The sequence below is a fragment of the Rhipicephalus sanguineus genome, chromosome 6 (genome assembly GCF_013339695.2).
Source record: "Rhipicephalus sanguineus isolate Rsan-2018 chromosome 6, BIME_Rsan_1.4, whole genome shotgun sequence".
In the NCBI taxonomy this organism is placed as follows: Eukaryota; Metazoa; Arthropoda; class Arachnida; order Ixodida; family Ixodidae; genus Rhipicephalus; species Rhipicephalus sanguineus.
Window position 1 is genome coordinate 62,470,505 of NC_051181.1, and position 19,568 is coordinate 62,490,072.

Genomic DNA, 19,568 nt, shown 5'->3' on the forward strand with positions numbered 1-19,568 from the left:
TACACGAACGCTGGGGTTTTCTTCGTCGAAATTTGCACGCCTTATGTACGCTAGCCAGGTCCTCCGACGGTTGGCGCTGAGGAGTTTCGTACACTCGCACTGGCATTCAATAACCTTTGGTATTTGAAAGAAGCTCCTACTAGTGGGCTGCTTCTTTCTTCCGCAGCTGTCGCTACGATTATAGCCGCCGACAACTGCTCATATAATCATAGCGGAGGAAGAAACTCGCCGGTGCGGCGAGGCAGCGCTGAGCAAGGTCTAACCGCTGTTCACCATTATGGCCGACCCGCTCCGAGCTGTGACATCAAGTGACGTAGGCGCAAGCCATGTATTGTGTGTCGAGAAGAAACTCAGGCCGGTAATTTCAGATAAGGAAGGGTATTTTGTAATTATGCCGGACAGTTTGTTTTCAGAAAAAGCATTTACAGCCATAGAAAAGAATTTTAGGACGGTAAAACTTAAGCCATCGGTAGTTAGGCAACGTGCTGTCGACCTTTTGTTAAGACATAATCTTGAGAGAATAGCTTGTAATGTCAAGAAGGCTAAATCACTTACTTTAGAATTGTTTTTTTTTCAGCCAAAACACATAAGAACGAGATTCCGTTTCGAGCAATCGTTTCAGAGCAAGGCACCTGGCAAGTCGTTGTATCTAGTTATTTGCAGAACTGCTTAACCTCTTTGAATTTTTCAGACCCTTTTCGTATGCGTAATTCTCAGGCGCTAGTTCAGTTCCTCTCAGAGGAGAACCCGGCTGTTGTAAGGCCTTTAGTATGGATATTGAAGACCTGTATTATTCTTTGCCGCATGATGACTTGTTAAAAATGTGTTAATGAATGTATTAACGAACAAGAGCACCAGACGGTTTTCACCGAAAAATGTGGTATTTCTACCGGTGCATTTCTAGAAATCCTTTCCATGTATTTAAAGTCGACGCTGGTAGGTTGGAAGGAAGGCGTTTATGTGCAGAAATCAGGGATATGTATTGGTTCTAAAGTTGCTCCGGTTCTTAGTGATCTATACCTTAGCAAGATTGACAATCTTTTGGAAGGCGCCTTAGGTAATTCGGTTATTAAGGTTTTTCGTTATGTGGACGATTACTTGATTTTTTGTAGTGATGAGGACTTTGAAAAGGTGGTAACTTCCGTGAGCGAAAAATTTGAATTAAATGGAGGAGGGCTGAGCTTTACTAAAGAGGTGCCTCAGAATAATGGAATACAATTTCTAGACATTTCGTTAACGTTCCGGAAGAACCACGTGTGCTGGCAGTATTCTCCTAATCTTCCAAACCGCTGTTAAATTTTTCGTCGAAGCACTCGAAGGTTGTAAAATACGGCATCGCCATGCCTTGCCTTAAGTCAGCCCTCACCAAGTCGTGTGAGCACAACATGAGTGATAGCTTTAGCGCGCAGGTTACGCGTCTTTTAGATGTAGGGTATCCTCGTGATGCACTGGCCACGGTCGCTGAGCGTTTAAAGAAGCCTATTTTGTTAAGTCCGAGCAAGGTTGTAGAAAGCGATAGGAAGAAACGTGTCGTAGGTATACCGTACATTCATTGCATATCTCACAGGCTAAAGAAAGTAGGAAGTAGATACGGCGTTAATGTTGTTTTCACGGCTGCCATAAGCTAGGTAAGATTTGTGCCGCTGTGCAGAGGAAGAATGAGGGAGTAAAAGGCAAGAAGCGGACCGATATTTGTTTAGTAAAACACACCAACAAATTCACTGATTGCCGTACGAGTGTGGTGTATAAGATCCCTTTCAGCTGCGGCCGCTTCTACGTAGGACAGACGGGCCGATGCATTAACCAGAGATTGTTGGAACATAAGAGATCGCTAACAGGAGGCTCACCTTCTAATCTATCTTTACATTGTCGAGATTGTAAGTGCACGCCAAAATTCGATGAATGCGCAGTGTTGTACCGTCATAGAAATGAAGAAACGCGCCTGATGATTGAAGCATGGCATATCGAGATTACTGGTAGCGCATGCGTGAGCCAACCGTCGATTAACTTGCATAAAGATAAAATCAAATGCCGTAACAGTACCTTCCACGTAGACCGCCACGCGTGCCGGATTGATAGATAGGTTCGCTGGTTGCATGGGCATGCGCAGATAAGTTTTCGTGCCTTCTTTCTTTTCAGCCGTTGTGCGCCTCTTCAGTTGTTAGTCGGCGTTTGTGGCGTCCTGATCTCTTTCTTGTGTCCGTGTTTGCACGCCCTGTCTCTTTTTAGAATGTCTGTCGGTATCGTTGAACAAAGTGTGTTAACAACCCAGGATGGACAATTTGTACTGTGTGATTTTGCCTTACATGGTGTATGTTGGCGAATAATATGTGTGTATGCTCCAAACATCGTACAGGAAAGAAATACATTTTTTGATTATGTGGCCAATCTTTTGACACCTGACAGAAATGGGGTTCTCCTAGGAAATTTTTAATGTGTTTGCATGCCGGAAGGTTGTGTACAGAATACGAGAGGTAGAGATACGAGTGCAATTAGGCTTCATGAAATCGTCTCGAATTTTGAGTTAGCCGATGTCGGAAACATCTTAAGTGGAAATGAAGTTTTCTACACTCACTTCCAAGGGGAGAGCCATGCTCGGCTATACCGGATATACATTAAGCGGGTCTTGTGCCAATGCTCACGAACTACGCAGTGAAACATGTGAGCTTTAGCGACCACAGCATGGTGGTGTGTACGGTCGGGAAAAAACACAGTGGGTCGAAGTTTAACTAGGAACTCTGGAAAATGAATGGTAATATCTTAAAAGACGAATGCTTCGTGAGAGCTATAATGGAAAAAATCCAAACTGTAAGAAAGGAGGCTGTGTCAAATATAGCGGAGGCATGGGAGAATTTTAAAAACGAAGTAAAACTACTTGCGATCGAGAGGACGACGGTGATACGCCGCAAAGCAAAACAAAGGGAAAAAGAATTAAAAAACATGCTAGGTTACTTTCAAAACGCCGAGTTCACTGTACCGGGATTATTTTGTACAGGAATAAAAACGACCAAAAGCGAACTTGAAGCGATGGATGCGTAGCGTTATCAAGGCGCAGTGATAAGGGCACGAACGGAGCGATTATGGCAAGGGGAAGCGCCAAAAAAACGCGCATTCGGTGAAGAGAAGGGTTACGCATCAAGTAACCATATTAAATAAATCTGGTTCAACGACGCTTTGTCGGCAGACCAATGTACAATAGAGACAGCCTTTGTTGAGCATTACCGTTCATTAATTTGTTAGGCAGACAAGTCAAGGTATCCGAAGAGTTCGTAGATACCTTTCTGGCGCTTCTGCCAAAGGTAGATGACGAAGTGAAAGAGGGACTCGAAAGGCCCATCTCAGTCACTGAAATTTTACACGCGATAGAAACCCTTGGTAGCGGAAAGTCACCAGGACCTGATGGGCTGGGAGCGCTCTTCTACAAAACGTTTAAGAGGGAAGTTGCTGAAATACTTCACAGCGCTATAGCAGAAGCATACGAACTTAACCCTTTGTATCCCAGCGTTCACATATTTGGACAGAACATATTAGCAAATTTGAATTAAGCTGGCTAACGCTTTGCCTTAAAATAGATTTGAAATTTTGGCATTACCCCATGCAGGAATAATGGCACCGTTTCAAATCGATTTTAAGGCAAGGTGTTGACTAGCTCAATCATGATTCCCGAATATGTTCTGTCCACATATGTGGACAATGATAGCTACCACCGTCATTTAGAAGAAGCCACGTTGTGCTAATACTTAAAACAAATGACCCAATTAAGCTACAGTCAGTAAAGTGATATAGACCTATAAGTCTCACGAATGTGGATTATAAAATATACATGAAGGTACTAGGGAAAAGACTACAGTCTGTTATTAACACAATAGTTGGTCCTCACCAAACTTGCGGAGTAAAGAAGAGAACAATATTCACTAATATTCACGTCGCTAGAAGTATACTGGAGTGTTGCGACTCGAGCCTCGGGTGCGTTGCAATGGTCCAGCTCGATCTGGAAAAAGCTTTCGACAGAGTTGCTCACAGCATTCTTATGGCCACGTTAGAATACATAAATGCGGGGGGAATCATTCAAGACGGTGTCGCCATAGCTTATGAAAAATGCTCTGCTCAACTGATAATAAATAAGCGACTGAGTGAAAATATACCGGTGCTTTCAGGAGTGCGTCAAAGGTGTCCCCTGTCGCCGTTTCTCTTTGTTATTTTTCTCGCGCCTTTCTGTTTAAAGATACTTGAAAACCGAAATATCCGTGGCTATCGTCTAATAAATCAAGAGGTAAAAATACTAGCGTACGCAGACGACATTGCGCTGTTCTGCACAGACCAAGAGAGCATTCGGGAGGCAATTAAAGATGCTAGACAATTCTGTAGTAGCACTGGTAGTGTCATAATCTGGCAAAAAAGCTTAGGCTTCTGGCATGGCCAGTGGAGTAGTAGGCGGACGGTTTTCGTAAGCATAGCGTTCACCGACACCCCAAGCAGTTACCTTGGCGTGCCTCTGCAACATTACCAAGATGCGAATACGCAGTGGACAGAACAAGCTGAAGGCGCAAACAACCATGTGGGAAGGCAGGAGCCTCTCAATATTTGCGAAATCGGCAGTGTGTAATGTATTTCTTGTCGCCAAAGTGCTTTAGATGTTACATGTATTATGCATGTCCCGAAGGAGTGTGCAGAAGATGCACAGAATTTTGGCTGTTTTCGTGTGGGGATCTAAATCGGAGCGTACAATTCGTTTGAATTTGTTTCATTCATTGAAAAAAGATAGACTTGGATTACAAAACTTGTTTTTCAAGCAGATAGTGGCTAGATTCATGTTCGTGCATGATGAAAGTAATGGTTTCTTGCGATGTGTCATCCACAAGCGACTGGGTGACGCAATGCCAGATTTTCTAGTGACGTCAAGCGCAGCACCAAAAGTGTCAGTGAAAGCGTTTTGGTATGAGATAATAAGTGCTTATCGGTTCCTCAGAGCGCACTTTTCGTTAGAATAATTGGGCTCTGTCAGAAAAAAAGCGATTGTACAGAGATTTGGTGGATGTTATGTGTCCAGTTCCAAGATACCGGGCGATATATGCACTCTGGAATGAAAAGAACGTTTTAAAACGGGTTAGAAGAATGCCAGTGAGGGCTACCACAAAAACGTTTTTCTTCATGCTGCATACGGGCGCGCTTCCTATCAAACCGTGGCTAAAAGAGAAGGGAATATTTCTACCTTGCGGTGTAAACTGCTACATTTGCAAGAAACCTGGGACCACTGAGCATATTTTCTTGGATTGCTGGGACTCCGTCTTCCTTTGGGATATTCTACAAAGGACATTTGAAAAATAATTCTCATTAACATCATTCGCTATCCGGTTTTTACCATTTGAAGAAACAGCAGGTGTGCCCTACGACATGGTGATGCTACTTTGTATGCACAGCGTGTGCAAAACACGAATGGCTGTGCGAAATGAAGACGTAGATATAAGGCCTGCTAGTGAATACTTCAAAGAAAATGTTCTGTTTATTCGAGATGTCTACAAATATCTTAGTGAACCACCAGAGCGCTTACCTGCATTTGAACAATAGGCTACCATGAAATACTATTAACTTATTTCAACAAGACTTACAATCGCTGATTGCACAGTTTGATATTTCGGCTCGGGCCGATAGTGTCTGTGGTGTCTAATGTCTGTATCGCTGTGAACAGATTTAAAAAAAACGCGTCTGACTCCAGATCACAAGGTTGCGTGTTCGAATCACGTCCGGGTCAAAAGTGCTTTTTTCTCCTTTTAGTAGGAAAATTACTACTACGATGATGGTCTCTGCCCCAATTAAGAAATGCGCCTTTTCGGTGTCCCTGGATGTACGGTCGCTTGGAGTTCATAATAAATCAGCATTGTTCGCGCCTGCTGATCAATGTCCTTTTGGAGAAGCCGGCGAGTCTCAAACATTGGCAGTCTGCCGTGACTCGGTGGCGCGGATTCTACTTCCGGCCACCGTAGGGTGCGGAGGTGTCTGACATGAGCTCCGTCGGAGCGGCCCAGCAGGGCCACGGTTCAAGGTTTTTTGCCAACGAGGCTCCGGATTACCAGGTACTCTTGCCTCAACTACCGACAGGGCGACTCGTTAATAATACGTTATTTTTACACGCCGATGTACAGCGGTGAGCACTCTTAGGGTGAACACGCGAGCGCGTGGCCGACGGCACTGTCGGCGCCGCGTAACGGTCATCGGTGGAAACATTGCGCATGCGCATCATGCGTTCTACGAAATACTCTTTCCACCGCGCGCACACAAGCGTATCCCCAACAAACATATCTATGACGCAGTGCGCGTGGTGTAAAGAATGTAACGCAAAGCACATGCTGCGCATGCGCAATGTTTCCACCGATGACCGTTACGCGGCGCCGACAGTGCCGTCGGCCACGCGCTCGCGTGTTCACCCTAACAGTGCTCACCGCTGTAAGTACGTGCAAGGCCATACGGGGTGGAACATTTCCGTGATATGCTGTCAAGCATGAAATTGCTGACGGACATGGTTGCCCTGGGGGCGTATCGAATGAGTCACGTTTGGGCCGTAACGTTCAAAAGCTGTGACGCAGTGAAAGAATTGTTACGGGCGAAAGAAGTGGATGTGAAAGACACCCGGTGGATCGTCATTGACCCCGGCAAGCCAAGCACTGCACCTGAAGCTACATTGGATGCTGCATACCCTGCCGGATGATGACATTCGTGAAGCCCTGGCACCCTACGGCCGAGTCATCGACGTGGCGAGGGAAAAGTGGCGTGTGCTCGGCCTTCAGGATAAAGGCTCTTCGACTCGACTGGTCACCTTGGTGCCGAGGAAGGGCCTGGGGGCGGATGACGTACCCCATCTGCTACGCATAGCAGGTGAGGAAGCCCTAGTAGTTCTTCCTGGAAGAGCACCACTCTGCCTTCGGTGCCGCAACACAGGACACATCCGGCGCGACTGCCGCGTCCCGCGCTGCACACGTTGTCGCCGTCACGGCCATGAAGAGTCGCAGTGCGCGAGGACGTACGCAAACGTGGCAGTGCCAACGGCCGCAGACGAAAACGCTGAGCTTCTTATGGTTGAAGTGGAAGCTAAGGAAGCCTCAGGCGGAAGCGCCAAGGAGGCGAAAGCCTCTGCAACGGAATCGGCGAAACCGCAGGGACAAACGGCCGGAGCAGCGCGTGGGCCAGGAACACCTTCAAGACATGTGAACAAGGACCCCACCATCGACGTCCAAAAAAGGACACCGCGACGAAGACAGCGCCGGACATCTCGTAATCAGCTGGCAGCGAACCTATGGACGTTACCAAGGCTGGAGGCTCAATAGGGAAGAGGACGCGAGAGGAGTCAACGAACGACGGCACGAAGACCGACGCAATGAACAGCGAGGAACCACCGCAAAAGTTGGCGGGAAGGCGCCGGTTGTCAATACGGCCTCCGCCGAATATCCCGCTGGACAAGAGAACGACGGAAATGTCACCTAAGTAGACTGAGAGACTTGCTTTTGCGAAAGCGCTCGGTCGCGCCCTCGAGTGCTAACCAATACCGAAGGAATGGCGTGGACAGTGGCGCCTCGAGAAAGGTACGCTGTGAACTGCATCTGTGTAGAAAACCAGCTGCTCTGGCCGTAATGAACACTTGTTGACATAGCTATGAGTAGAGTTAACAATACATAATCACGCGTAGCACTGTTATGTGTTGTGTTTAATTCTTTCAAGTATTAGCAATGAGTTTGTAGAGAGGGAATTAGAGTCGCTACTATTAATGTGCGCGGCCTCGCAGCAAGGCGGAGGCAGTACCAGCTGAGCCGTCTATGCGTTGAAAAGGACCTTGATATTATCGCCATACAAGAGACGAAAGTTGAAAGTGAGGAGCAAACAAACAAAATGGTAATGCCCTTTAAAACATATTACAACGTATGCATCTGTCACGCTGTTGGCACGTCTGGTGGCTGCGCTGTCTTGGTTCGAAGCGGCATTGGTATAAGTGAAGACGCCGTCACTGTGAACGAAAACGGACGACTGATAGTCCTCGACTTTCATTTTAGCGGATCACAATGGAGGCTTATCTCTTTGTATGCCCCAAATGATATAAACGAAAAGGAAGTTTTCTTCACGAATGTTGAACGATACCTTCAATGCGACAGACAGATCATTTTTCTGGGTGATTTTAACTGTGTGTGCTATGCAGAAGGTCGCGCTAAACGTACTACCGCTCGTGACAAGAGTGCAGTGTTCTTAAACACTTTAATAAGCGATTACAACCTAGAAGATGTAGGTCGCCTTATGGCCAGTACATTGCAGCCGCGATTTGCGCACTATCAGCGAGATAGCCAGGCAAGACTCGACAGAGCCTATATATCGTTAGATCTAGTGCATTTTTGCGATAGCTATGTTGTACAGCCGGTGTCTTTTAGCGACCATAGCATAGTATGGTTTACACTGGGCACCAAGTCCAAAAAACTGCGGTTTGATTGGGCGATGTGGAAGTTTAACGAAAAACACCTGGATGATGACAAATTTGTGAATTATGTTACCAGCCAGATTAGAAACTTGTTAAGAAATAAGTTTATTACATTACGCGGAAGCATGGGAAGACTTTAAGGTCCACGTGAAGATGACTGCGATTGAGATAGGCACCACTAGACGCTATAATGAAAAAATGAAAGAAAACGAGCTCCATAAGGAACTCAATTTCCTTATTTCAATGAATAGTGCGCAGCCACGAAAGTATCGCGAAGAAATTAGAAAAATAAAAATCGAGATGGAAGCCATTGACACAGAAAAATATAGAGCAGCGATTATTAGGGCACGTGCGGAAAGACTATGGGCTGATGGAACGCCGAAAAAACGCGCTCTTGCTGATGAAAAGCGGTATGCGAGAAAAATAAGATAGGACAGATTACTTATCGTGATGGTGTTATTTCCGACAAGAATATGATAGAACAGGCCTTCATAGAACATTACCGCCAATTGTTCGGGGTCCCAATCCATGCGGGAGATGAATATGAAGCATGGTTTTTGAATTTCATGCCACGTGTCGATGACGAGGTCAGAGCTGGTCTGGAGGAACCGATAAGCGCGCGGGAAATAGAACGCGCAATCGAAGAACTTCCTGCAGGCAAGTCGCCAGGTCTCGATGGATTAGGAGCTGCTTTCTACAAGGCATTTGCACCTTGGCTTGCTAAAGTATTGCAGCATGTATACACGGAGGCATACGAAAAGCAACGGGTGCCACCGTCTTTCAGGAGTGCGCACATTGTTTTAATACCTAAAACATTTGACCACAAGACGCTCTTATCGGTGGGTGGTTACAGGCCAATCAGCCTTACAAATACCGATTACAAGATATTCATGAAGGTGTTGGCAAAGAGACTTCAAGCAGTCGTAACTGAACTAGTCGGCCCGCACCAAACTTGCGGCATTAAAGGTCGCACGATTGCTACAAACACTCACGTAGCACCAAGTGTTCTAGAGTGTTGCGATGCTTTCGCTGGACGCGTTGCTTTGTTGCAGCTTCACCTGGCGAAAGCCTTCGGCCGCGTGTCCCACGATGTTCTTTTTCTTATTTTAGAGTACGTGAATGTTGGAAAAATAATTTTAGATGGCGTGAGAATGGCCTATGACCAATGTACTACACAGATTATAATTAACAAGTCTCTCAGCGCAAAGCTTTCAGTGATGTCTTCCCTCAGACAAGGGTGTCCTCTAAGCCCATTGCTTTTCGCGCTATATCTCGAGCCCTTTTGTTTAGCAGTGATGCGCAATGAAAACATCTGAGGTTTCAAATTACAACGTGCGGAAGTTAAAATACTCGCATACGCTGACGACATCGCGGTTTTCTGCGAGGATCGCGACAGCGTTCCTGAAGCTGTAAGCCTCGTAAAGACACACTGTGAGCAATCTGGAGCTCAGATAAATTGGGAGAAGAGCCTCGGGATTTGGCACGGTCACTGGGACAATACACCAGCTCATTTTGCAAACGTCCGGTGGTCAACAAGGCCGGCTAAGTACTTGGGTGTCCCCCCCTCGAGCACTATAAGGACAGTAAGCAGTATTGGTGTGACGAGGCACAGAGAATGAGGGAAAAAACAAAAGCTTAGCAGGGGCGCGATTTATCAATGTTTGGACGCGCTACCGTGTGTAATAATTTCTTAATGGCGAAAGTGTCGTACGTCTTGCAAATCCTATCCATGTGTCGTTCAATGTGCAAAAATGCACCGTGTTTTTGCCGTATTCATATGGGCTTCAAGTTGGGAGAGGGCAAGCAGAACCAGTTTGTTTCGTTCCGTCCACAGTGGTGGGCTAGGTCTGTCACATTTCTTTATCAGACAAATTGTGTCTCGGTTTCTTTTTTTGCGTGAGCAGACAAACGATTTTCTGCGCATAGTGATTCAAGTTCGATTGGAGAAAGCACTGCCGCAATTTCTTGTACCTTCCGCAGATATGGCGGGAGGAAGCGTCACTGGCTATTAGCTTGAAGCGGTTGATTCTTTCCGTTTTTTATACACTCGCTTTTCAATGGAGTATTTGTGTTCTGTGGCAAGAAAAACACTGTACAGAGATTTAGTTGATTAAATGTTGCCGATACCTTTGTACAGATCTGTAAACTGGGGAGGCCACGGAGACGATGTATTGAAACGGGTTAAAAAGATGCCAATTAGACCTTCTCAAAAAACGTTTTTCTTCAAGCTACATACAAACACGCTACCCGTAAAAACATGGCTGGATGAAAAAGGCATAGATGTTTCATGGACTGTAAACTGCTTACTTTGCAACAAACCAGAAACCATCGAACATGCTTTCGTCGACTGCTGGGATGCAATCTTCCACTGGGACGTCTTACAGCGGATCCTTAAAAAAGAACTACCGATTACGCCTTTGGCAATTCGTTTTTTGCCAACAGATAATGCGGGGGGAGTTCCGTACGATATGTTTATGCTCCTTGGCCTCCACAGTCTGTGGAAAACTAGAATGACAGTTAGACATGTTGATGTGGATGCCCGTTCGACGAGAGTCAACTTCATCGGAAGTATTGCGTATATTCGGGAAATATATCGTGCGCAGAGTGAACCACCCGTGTGGGTGGAGATTCTTGATGATTTAGTGAAACTTAAGAGATTTTAATAATGTCATGTTAGCCAAAGTGTGGTTGACATGTTTTAGCATGTACATATGTATTCCTTTGTTATGCATGCAGGCAATAAAGAAAAAAAAAGACTCGGTGGCGCAACGGTAGCGCGTCTGACTCCAGATCAGAAGGTTGCGTGTTCGAATCACGTCCGTGTCAAAATTGTTTTTTTTTTCATTTAGTAGGAAAATTACGACTACGATTATGGTCTCTGCCCCAATTAAGAAATGTACCTTTTCGGTATCCCTGTATATAAAATCGCTTGGAGTTCATCAAAAATCACCAATGTTCGCGCCTGCTGATCAATGTCCTTTTGGAGAACCCGGCGAGTCTCAAACATTGGCAGTCTGCTGTGACTCGGTGGCGCAACGGTAGCGCGTCTGACTCCAGATCAGAAGGTTGCGTGTTCGAATCACGTCCGGGTCAAAATTTTTTTTTCATTTAGTAGGAAAATTACGACTACGATTATGGTCTCTGCCCCAATTAAGAAATGTACCTTTTCGGTATCCCTGTATATAAAATCGCTTGGAGTTCATCAAAAATCACCAATGTTCGCGCCTGCTGATCAATGTCCTTTTGGAGAACCCGGCGAGTCTCAAACATTGGCAGTCTGCTGTGACTCGGTGGCGCAACGGTAGCGCGTCTGACTCCAGATCAGAAGGTTGCGTGTTCGAATCACGTCCGGGTCAAAATTTTTTTTTCATTTAGTAGGAAAATTACGACTACGATTATGGTCTCTGCCCCAATTAAGAAATGTACCTTTTCGGTATCCCTGTATATAAAATCGCTTGGAGTTCATAATAAATCACCATTGTTCGCACCTGCTGATCAATGTCCTTTTGGAGAACCCGGCGAGTCTCAAACATTGGCAGTCTGCAGTGACTCGGTGGCGCAACGGTAGCGCGTCTGACTCCAGATCACAAGGTTGCGTGTTCGAATCACGTCCGGGTCAAAATTTTTTTTTCATTTAGTAGGAAAATTACGACTACGATTATGGTCTCTGCCCCAATTAAGAAATGTACCTTTTCGGTATCCCTGTATATACAATCGCTTGGAGTTCATCATAAATCACCATTGTTCGCACCTGCTGATCAATGTCCTTTTGGAGAACCCGGCGAGTCTCAAACATTGGCAGTCTGCAGTGACTCGGTGGCGCAACGGTAGCGCGTCTGACTCCAGATCAGAAGGTTGCGTGTTCGAATCACGTCCGGGTCAAAATTTTTTTTTTCATTTAGTAGGAAAATTACGACTACGATTATGGTCTCTGCCCCAATTAAGAAATGTACCTTTTCGGTATCCCTGTATATAAAATCGCTTGGAGTTCATCAAAAATCACCAATGTTCGCGCCTGCTGATCAATGTCCTTTTGCAGAACCCGGCGAGTGTCAAACATTGGCAGTCTGCCGTGACTCGGTGGCGCAACCCACTTCCGGCCACGACAGTGAACGGACGTGCCATCATGTGCTCCCGTGTAGGGGCGGTTTCAGCGGCTCGTGTGGGCCGCGGTATCAGGTGTACCGAAAAGCCAGGCGAAGATTTCCAGGTTGTTCTGCCTCATTTGCCTTCAGGTGATTCTGTTTTGCACACGGTTTTTTTGCATGGCAATTTAAAAGCCAGACCGTATCGAGTGGAGCATGTCCGAGACAGCCTTGCTCGTCTTTCGCTGCTGCCGGAAGTGGTCGCCCTTGGGGCATACCAAATGAATCACCTGTGGGCAGTGACGTTCAAGGATGATGAAGGCAAAAAGAAGATGCTGGCGGCGGAGTCATTCGACGTCAAGGACCATCGCTGTATGGTGATTGACCCCCGTGACCGTGGTGTGCGGCTAAAGCTATACTGGCTGCTTCATGGCGTGCCGGACGAAGACGTGCGAGTTGCCTTGACGCCTTTCGGAAAAGTCACCGAAATAAGCAGAGACAAGTGGAAGGTCCAGGGTTGCAGTGACAAAGGGTCAACTACCCGCTCGGTTACAATGAAACTGCATGTGGGCGTTACTGTGGACGACCTGCCACACCAACTGCGTGTTGCGGAAGACATGGCGCTCGTCGTCATTCCTGGCAGAGCACCGCTCTGCCTCCGATGCCGGGGCATCGGGCACATTCGACGGGACTGCCGCGTGCCGCGTTGTGGGGTTTGTCGTCGCTATGGCCACGATGACTCTCATTGCGTGCGGTCATACGCCAGCGTTACCGGGCCAAGCCGAACGGATGAAGTCTCTGAGCACCTGATGGACGCCGCGGACGCCGAAGAAGCGAGCAGGGAGGACGACAATGTGGAAATGCCTGTAAAGCCCCTTGAACCTTCTTCAGGAGCCGCACAGGAAGGGACCAGTGAAAGCGACAAGCCCCTTGTTGCGCCAGGAACGAAGGCAGAGAAAAAAGCAGGAGACGACGACGCGAAAGCCGCGAGCGAGTCATCGTCAGCTGCGCGAGAGGTCGGCCCGGGTGCAACGGACGTCGAGATGACCGCGGCAGGAGCCATCGCTTCAAAGCGGGCTCGTGAGGCATCTGACAGCACAGGAAACGTGGGCACGTCAGGCACCGGAGAACCTCCAAAAAAGACAGCGACTGGTCGGCGGCCTACCTTGAAACCAAGGCCAAACCTGCCGCCTGACCGTGGGGAGACCCCAACGCCGCCTCCGCCTTAGCGGAGGAGACGTTCCAGAGGAGCACAAGTACCCACTGCTGCGACGTGAGTAGGACACCCGGCCAAGCAACCATCACGAAATGGCGACTAACTTTAAACCTAATATGCGCGTTGCGACGTTGAATGCAAGGGGACTGTGTTCACGCAGGAGGCAATGCCAGATTAGTCGCATTCTTTTGGAAAACGACGTAGACCTTTTGGCTGTACAAGAAACTAAAATGGAAAGCGAAGAACAAACTGAGCAAATGGTTCAAGTTTTTCGCCCTAGGTACAATGTATGCGTTTGTCATGCTGTGGGGCGGTCAGGAGGTTGCGTCGTTTTCATTCGTAGTAGCATCGCGGTTGTTGAAAATGTGTCCACCTGCGATAGCGGTAGGCTGGTTGTGTGTGATTTTATTTTTTCTGGAATGCCTTGGCGTGCCGTGTGCATTTATGCACCGAACAGAGCGCACGAACGAGAAGAATTTTTTAAGGCGGTTGAGGGGTTTTTAAAAACAGAAAGAAGTGTTGTGTTCCTAGGAGACTTTAATTGTGTCTGTAGAGCTGAAGATAAAACGACGAATATCAGTGTGCGTGATAGAAGCGCAGAGTTGTTGAGCGCAATAGTGACCGAGAGAGAACTGGAAGATATCGGTTACGTAATGACGCGAGAGGGCCAAGTACGGTACACGCATTTTCAAGGTCAGTCGCATGCAAGGTTAGACAGAATATATTTGTCGGCGAAGTTGGTACCTCTATGCTCATCCTATGAAACGCAGCATCTTAGTTTTAGTGATCATTGTATGGTCACGGTTAATATTGGCGAAAAACGAAAGGCTGCGACGTTTAATTGGTTTCTATGGAAATTTAATGAAAAGCTACTGCAAGATGAAGTATTTGTCACGAAAACCAAAGAATGTCTTACAAATGCTCTTCGTTTAGAAACCAACAACTTCATGTCTGTGTGGGAGCAGTTTAAGTGTGACGTAAAGATGGTTGCCATCGAAAGAGCCTGTGTATTACGTCACAAGGAAAGGCAACAAGAGAAGCAATTACAAAGTGAGCTGGACTACATGTTAAGCGTAGAAAACGAAGCGCCGGGAAAGTTCAAAAAAGAAATAAAAGAGGTGAAAGCAAAGCTCGAATTTATCGACGAAGATAAGTACCGCGGAGCAATGATAAGAGCACGCACTGAACGATTGTGGATGGGCGAAACGCCCACTAAGCGAGTGCTCAGTGAAGAAAAGAAACATGCCGCAAACAAAGAGATAACTGAAATACGGTATCGCAATCACACTACACGTGACCGTGCAGAGATAAATCTTGCTTTTGTTGAGTTTTACACGGAACTTCTGAGCAATAAAATTAACGACCCCAAGCGCTTCAAAGAGGACTTTCTGGCCCTTATGCCAAGATTGGAAGACTCTGAGAGGGAGTTAATAGAAGCAGAAATTACAGTGGCGGAAATTGAAGCAGCTATAGACGGTCTAAATAACGGCAAGTCACCGGGGCCGGACGGCCTGGGTGCTGCCATATACAAACATTTTAAGACAGAAATGGCAGTAGCATTACATCGAGTTATCACAGAATGCTATGAGAAGAAACAGGCACCTCACTCATTTAGGACTGCTCACGTAGTATTGATACCCAAAACTGAGGATCCTGCAAAGTTAAGTTCAGTAGAGTCTTATCGGCCCATTAGTCTGACCAACACCGACTATAAAATATACATGAAGGTGTTAGCTACACGGCTCCAAAGTGTTATCATGTCCCTAGTCGGCCCACATCAGACATGTGGTATTAAAGGCAGAACCATCTTCACGAACATACACATAGCCAGAACTATCCTGGAATGCTGTGACGCAATGCATGACCGCGTGGCCATAATTCAGCTAGATCTGCATAAAGCGTTTGACAAAGTTGTACACGAAGTTTTGTTTTTATTGTTGGAGCATGTGAATGTTGGATCTGTTATTACCGAAGGTGTTAAAATGGTGTACCATGAGTGTACGGCTAAGCTAGTAATCAATAAAGAATTAACTGCTTCTATTCCAGTGCGCTCGAGCGTGAAACAAGGATGTGCTCTGTCGCCTCTCCTTTTCGCGCTATACTTGGAGCCATTTTGTTTACGTATGCTTGCAACCCCTAGTGTAAGAGGGTATTCCTTTTTGAGTAGCGAAACCAGAATATTAGCCTATGCTGACGATATTGCCGTGTTCTGCACTGACAAAGAAAGTGTGCAAGAAGTTGTAAGAATAGCTACAGATTTCTGCGCAACGACCGGTAGTGCAATCAGTTGGCCAAAGTGCCTTGGCTTTTGGCATGGCAATTGGCAGAGCACACCTGAGGTTTATTGTAATATGAATTGGAAAATCACGCCGGGAAAGTACCTCGGCGTTCCTTTAGACCATTACCGGAATGCTACTGAGTACTGGTCTGAGGAAAACAAACGCATCAAAAATTGTACCGACAAGTGGGGTGGCCGCAATTTCTCGATGTTTGCAAGAGCGTCTGTTTGCAATGTATTTTTGATTGCCAAAGTTTTTTATGTTCTGCAAGTGTTAACCATGACCCGAACTTCGGTTCAGAAAATGCACCGAGTATTCGCGACCTATATATGGGGATCGCAGTGGGAGCGCACGAGCCGGTGCAATTTATTTCATAAGGTGAAAAATGGTGGCCTAGGGCTATTGCATCTGTTCCTTAAACAGCTGGTGAGCAGATTCGTTTTTGTTCGGGATCAAACTGATATTTTTTTGAGAACTGTGATCCAAGCGCGATTGCAGAATCCCCTACCCGATTTTGTTGTGTCGTCCTTTTCTTTTGAAGCTGGACCGCTGAGTCCTTATTTGCGTGAAGTTGTTTCGTCTACACGCCTGCTCAAGGAAAGATTTTCTTATGAATACTTGTCTGATGTCACCAAAAAGAAACTGTATCGTGATCTTCGGGATGTGTTTTTGCCAGTACCATTATATCGAGCTCCGTACAGGCTGGGTCCTGAGCGCGATGTGTTAAAGCGTGTTAAAAGAATGCCGGTTAGACCCTCAGTCAAAACCTTCTTTTTTCAGGTGCATACCGGCACTCTCCCTGTGTTGCCATGGTTAAAAAGTAAAGGGCTCTTTGTACCCTGGTCAGTGAACTGTTTAATATGCGGGAAACCAGAAACGATAGAGCATATTTTCCTCGATTGCCACGATGCTGTATTCTTGTGGGATGTGCTACAACGGACACTAAAAAAAGAATTACCTATTAGCGCATTCGGAATTCGCTTTCTTCCATGTGCAGGTACAGGGGAAGTGCCGAGTGACATGCTAATGTTGCTTTGCATGCATAGCGTATGGAAGACAAGAATGGATATCCGACATGTTCATATAGAGGCTCACTCAGCAAGGGACTATTTTGTTGAGAGTATGCTGTACACACGAGACTTGTTCAATGCACAGCCTGAACCTCCAGAGTGGCTACCTGTACTTGATCAATTGGCTTCTGTGAAGACTCCAGATCAGAAGGTCGCGTGTACGAATCACGTCCGGGTCAAAATTAGTTTTTTTTTTCCATTTAGTAGGAAAATTACGACTACTATGATGGTCTCTGCCCCAATTAAGAAATGTGCCTTTTCGGTATCCCTGTATATACAATCGCTTGGAGTTCATCAAAAATCACCATTGTTCGCACCTGCTGATCAATGTCCTTTTGGAGAACCCGGCGAGTCTCAAACATTGGCAGTCTGCCGTGACTCGGTGGCGCAACATTCCACTTCCGGCCACCACAGTGAACGGACGTGTAAAGATGAGCTCCCTCGGAGCGGCTACAGCGGCCCAAGGCCGCGGAATCAGGACTGTTGAAAAGCCGGCTGAAGATTATCAGGTTGTTTTGCCGCATCTGCCCACAGGTGAATCAGTTTTGAATACCGTTTTTTTGCACGGTTGCCTGAAGGTACGGCCTTATCGTGTAGAACATTTCCGAGACGCCCTTGACAAGATGTCGCTCCTGCCCGAGGTGGTTGCCCTAGGGGCGTACCAGATGAATCACCTGTGGGCAGTAACGTTTAAAGACGAGGAAGGGAAAAATAAGATGCTTGCAACAGAGGCCATTGCTGTCAAGGATGAGCGCTGCATGGTCATTGACCCTTGTGACCGAGGCGTTCGACTGAAGCTTTACTGGTTACTGCGTGGTGTGCCCGACGACGACGTGCGAACGGCATTGGCACCCTTCGGAAAGGTGACAGAAATTTCACGAGACAAATGGAAGGTGAAAGGCTGCGTGGATAAAGGGTCAACCACACGCTCAGTAACCTTGAAACTGAAAGTGGGCGCTACCGTTGATGATTTGCCTCATCAGCTGCGAGTCGCTGAAGATGTCGCACTCGTTCACGTCCCAGGCAGAGCCCCGCTCTGCCTCCGATGCCGCGGCATCGGTCACATACGTCGCGAGTGCCGTGTTCCACGTTGCGGGCTCTGTCGTCGCTACGGCCACGACGAGACCCAGTGCGTGCGCTCCTATGCAATGCGCTCCCGGGGAGACGCATTGTCCGAGCACATGATGGATGCAGCTGATTCAGAAGAAGCCACGCGAGGACATAGCGAAGAAAGGAAAATGACGGCACTAGTAGGTTTGCACACTCCGTGCGAAGGCGTTAATAAATCGGAGCCGAAGAAAGTCCCCGAACCCGACGCTACGGCTGAGAAGCCAATGACATCACAGAATGAGGAAAAGCACGTCGAGAACCCCCCAGAAGTCTCATCGCCCGACGGGGAAGAGAACTCGAAAATCACCGATGTTGACATGGCAGCAGCCAGCGGACCTGGAAAGCGGACTCGAGAAGAGAGCGAGGAATCTTCGACTTGTGCGGCCGGGGGCAGCGGGGAACCTCCCACAAAGACTGCAGCCTCCCGACGACAGTCTTTGAAACCCGCGCCCAATCTGAACGTTGCCCGACGGACTACGTCAATACCGCCGGCTACATAGCGGCGGGCTCTTCCCACCTCCCCCTCCCTTACCCCCCTTTTTTTTTTTCTTTTGCTTTTCTGTCACTCAGATAAGTGTAGTACATGCGTGGGGTGCACTAGAATTATCATGAACATCAAACGTGTCACTGTGACCATCGATAAGCCTGTGTTGCACTGCTCGACATACAGACGTGAGTAAATTTATTTTCTTTTGTGTTAATCACAACCTAGGATGGCTATGAACATTACAAATCCCCTGCGTATCGCAACACTCAACACAAGAGGTCTTTCTGCGCGAAGGCGGCAGTGTCAACTAAGTCGTATTATGTTAGAAAATGAAATCGATTTGTTAACGGTCCAGGAGACCAAAATTGAAAGCGAAGAACTAACTGATCGAATGATTCAAGTATTTCGTGAAAGATATAATGTATGTGTAAGTCACGCAGTTGGAAGGTCTGGAGACTGTGCTATATTTATCCGCAAAAGCGTTGGCATTGTCGAGTCAGTGTTATCTTGTGAAAGCGGCCGCATGATTGTTTGTGATATTAATACTTTTGGAAATCCTGTGCGTGTAGTTTGCATTTATGCACCGAATAGAGTGAGTGACCGAGAAGTTTTTTTTAATAGCATTCGCCCTTTACTAGAATGTGGAAGAAATGTGTTTTACAGCGAAAGCTGTTATGAGATCATTTCACCGGCCGTTTTTGGCGCCGTAGTTGTCCGCCGCCGCCGGCGCCGCCGGTGTCCGTAACCAGTATCGCTCGAAATAAGAAAAAAAACTAAAGAAGAAAAAAATTGGCCGCGTATCTGCGTGCTTCGCTGCAAATGTCGTCTAAAGACGATAGAAGAAGCGCTGCGTTAAAGTCACT

The 19,568-nt window shown here is 46.8% G+C and overlaps 1 protein-coding gene and 5 non-coding genes across 6 annotated transcripts; all 6 read left to right on the forward strand.

Annotated features, from left to right (window-relative positions):
- The first annotated feature begins 11,212 nt into the window (after positions 1–11,212).
- Trnaw-cca (transfer RNA tryptophan (anticodon CCA)) lies at positions 11,213–11,284 on the forward strand. The gene has a single exon. It is a non-coding gene; the product is annotated as a tRNA-Trp (tRNA).
- A 195-nt stretch (positions 11,285–11,479) lies between these two features.
- Positions 11,480–11,551, forward strand: Trnaw-cca (transfer RNA tryptophan (anticodon CCA)). Its single transcript has one exon. It is a non-coding gene; the product is annotated as a tRNA-Trp (tRNA).
- A 191-nt stretch (positions 11,552–11,742) lies between these two features.
- Trnaw-cca (transfer RNA tryptophan (anticodon CCA)) lies at positions 11,743–11,814 on the forward strand. Its single transcript has one exon. It is a non-coding gene; the product is annotated as a tRNA-Trp (tRNA).
- Positions 11,815–12,005: 191 nt separating this feature from the next.
- Positions 12,006–12,077, forward strand: Trnaw-cca (transfer RNA tryptophan (anticodon CCA)). Its single transcript has one exon. It is a non-coding gene; the product is annotated as a tRNA-Trp (tRNA).
- A 191-nt stretch (positions 12,078–12,268) lies between these two features.
- Trnaw-cca (transfer RNA tryptophan (anticodon CCA)) lies at positions 12,269–12,340 on the forward strand. Its single transcript has one exon. It is a non-coding gene; the product is annotated as a tRNA-Trp (tRNA).
- Positions 12,341–12,567: 227 nt separating this feature from the next.
- Positions 12,568–13,772, forward strand: LOC119397307 (uncharacterized). The gene has a single exon (XM_037664737.1). It carries the CDS (start codon positions 12,585–12,587, stop codon positions 13,770–13,772), a length of 1,188 nt encoding a protein of 395 aa, XP_037520665.1. The 5' UTR covers positions 12,568–12,584.
- Positions 13,773–19,568: the final 5,796 nt, after the last annotated feature.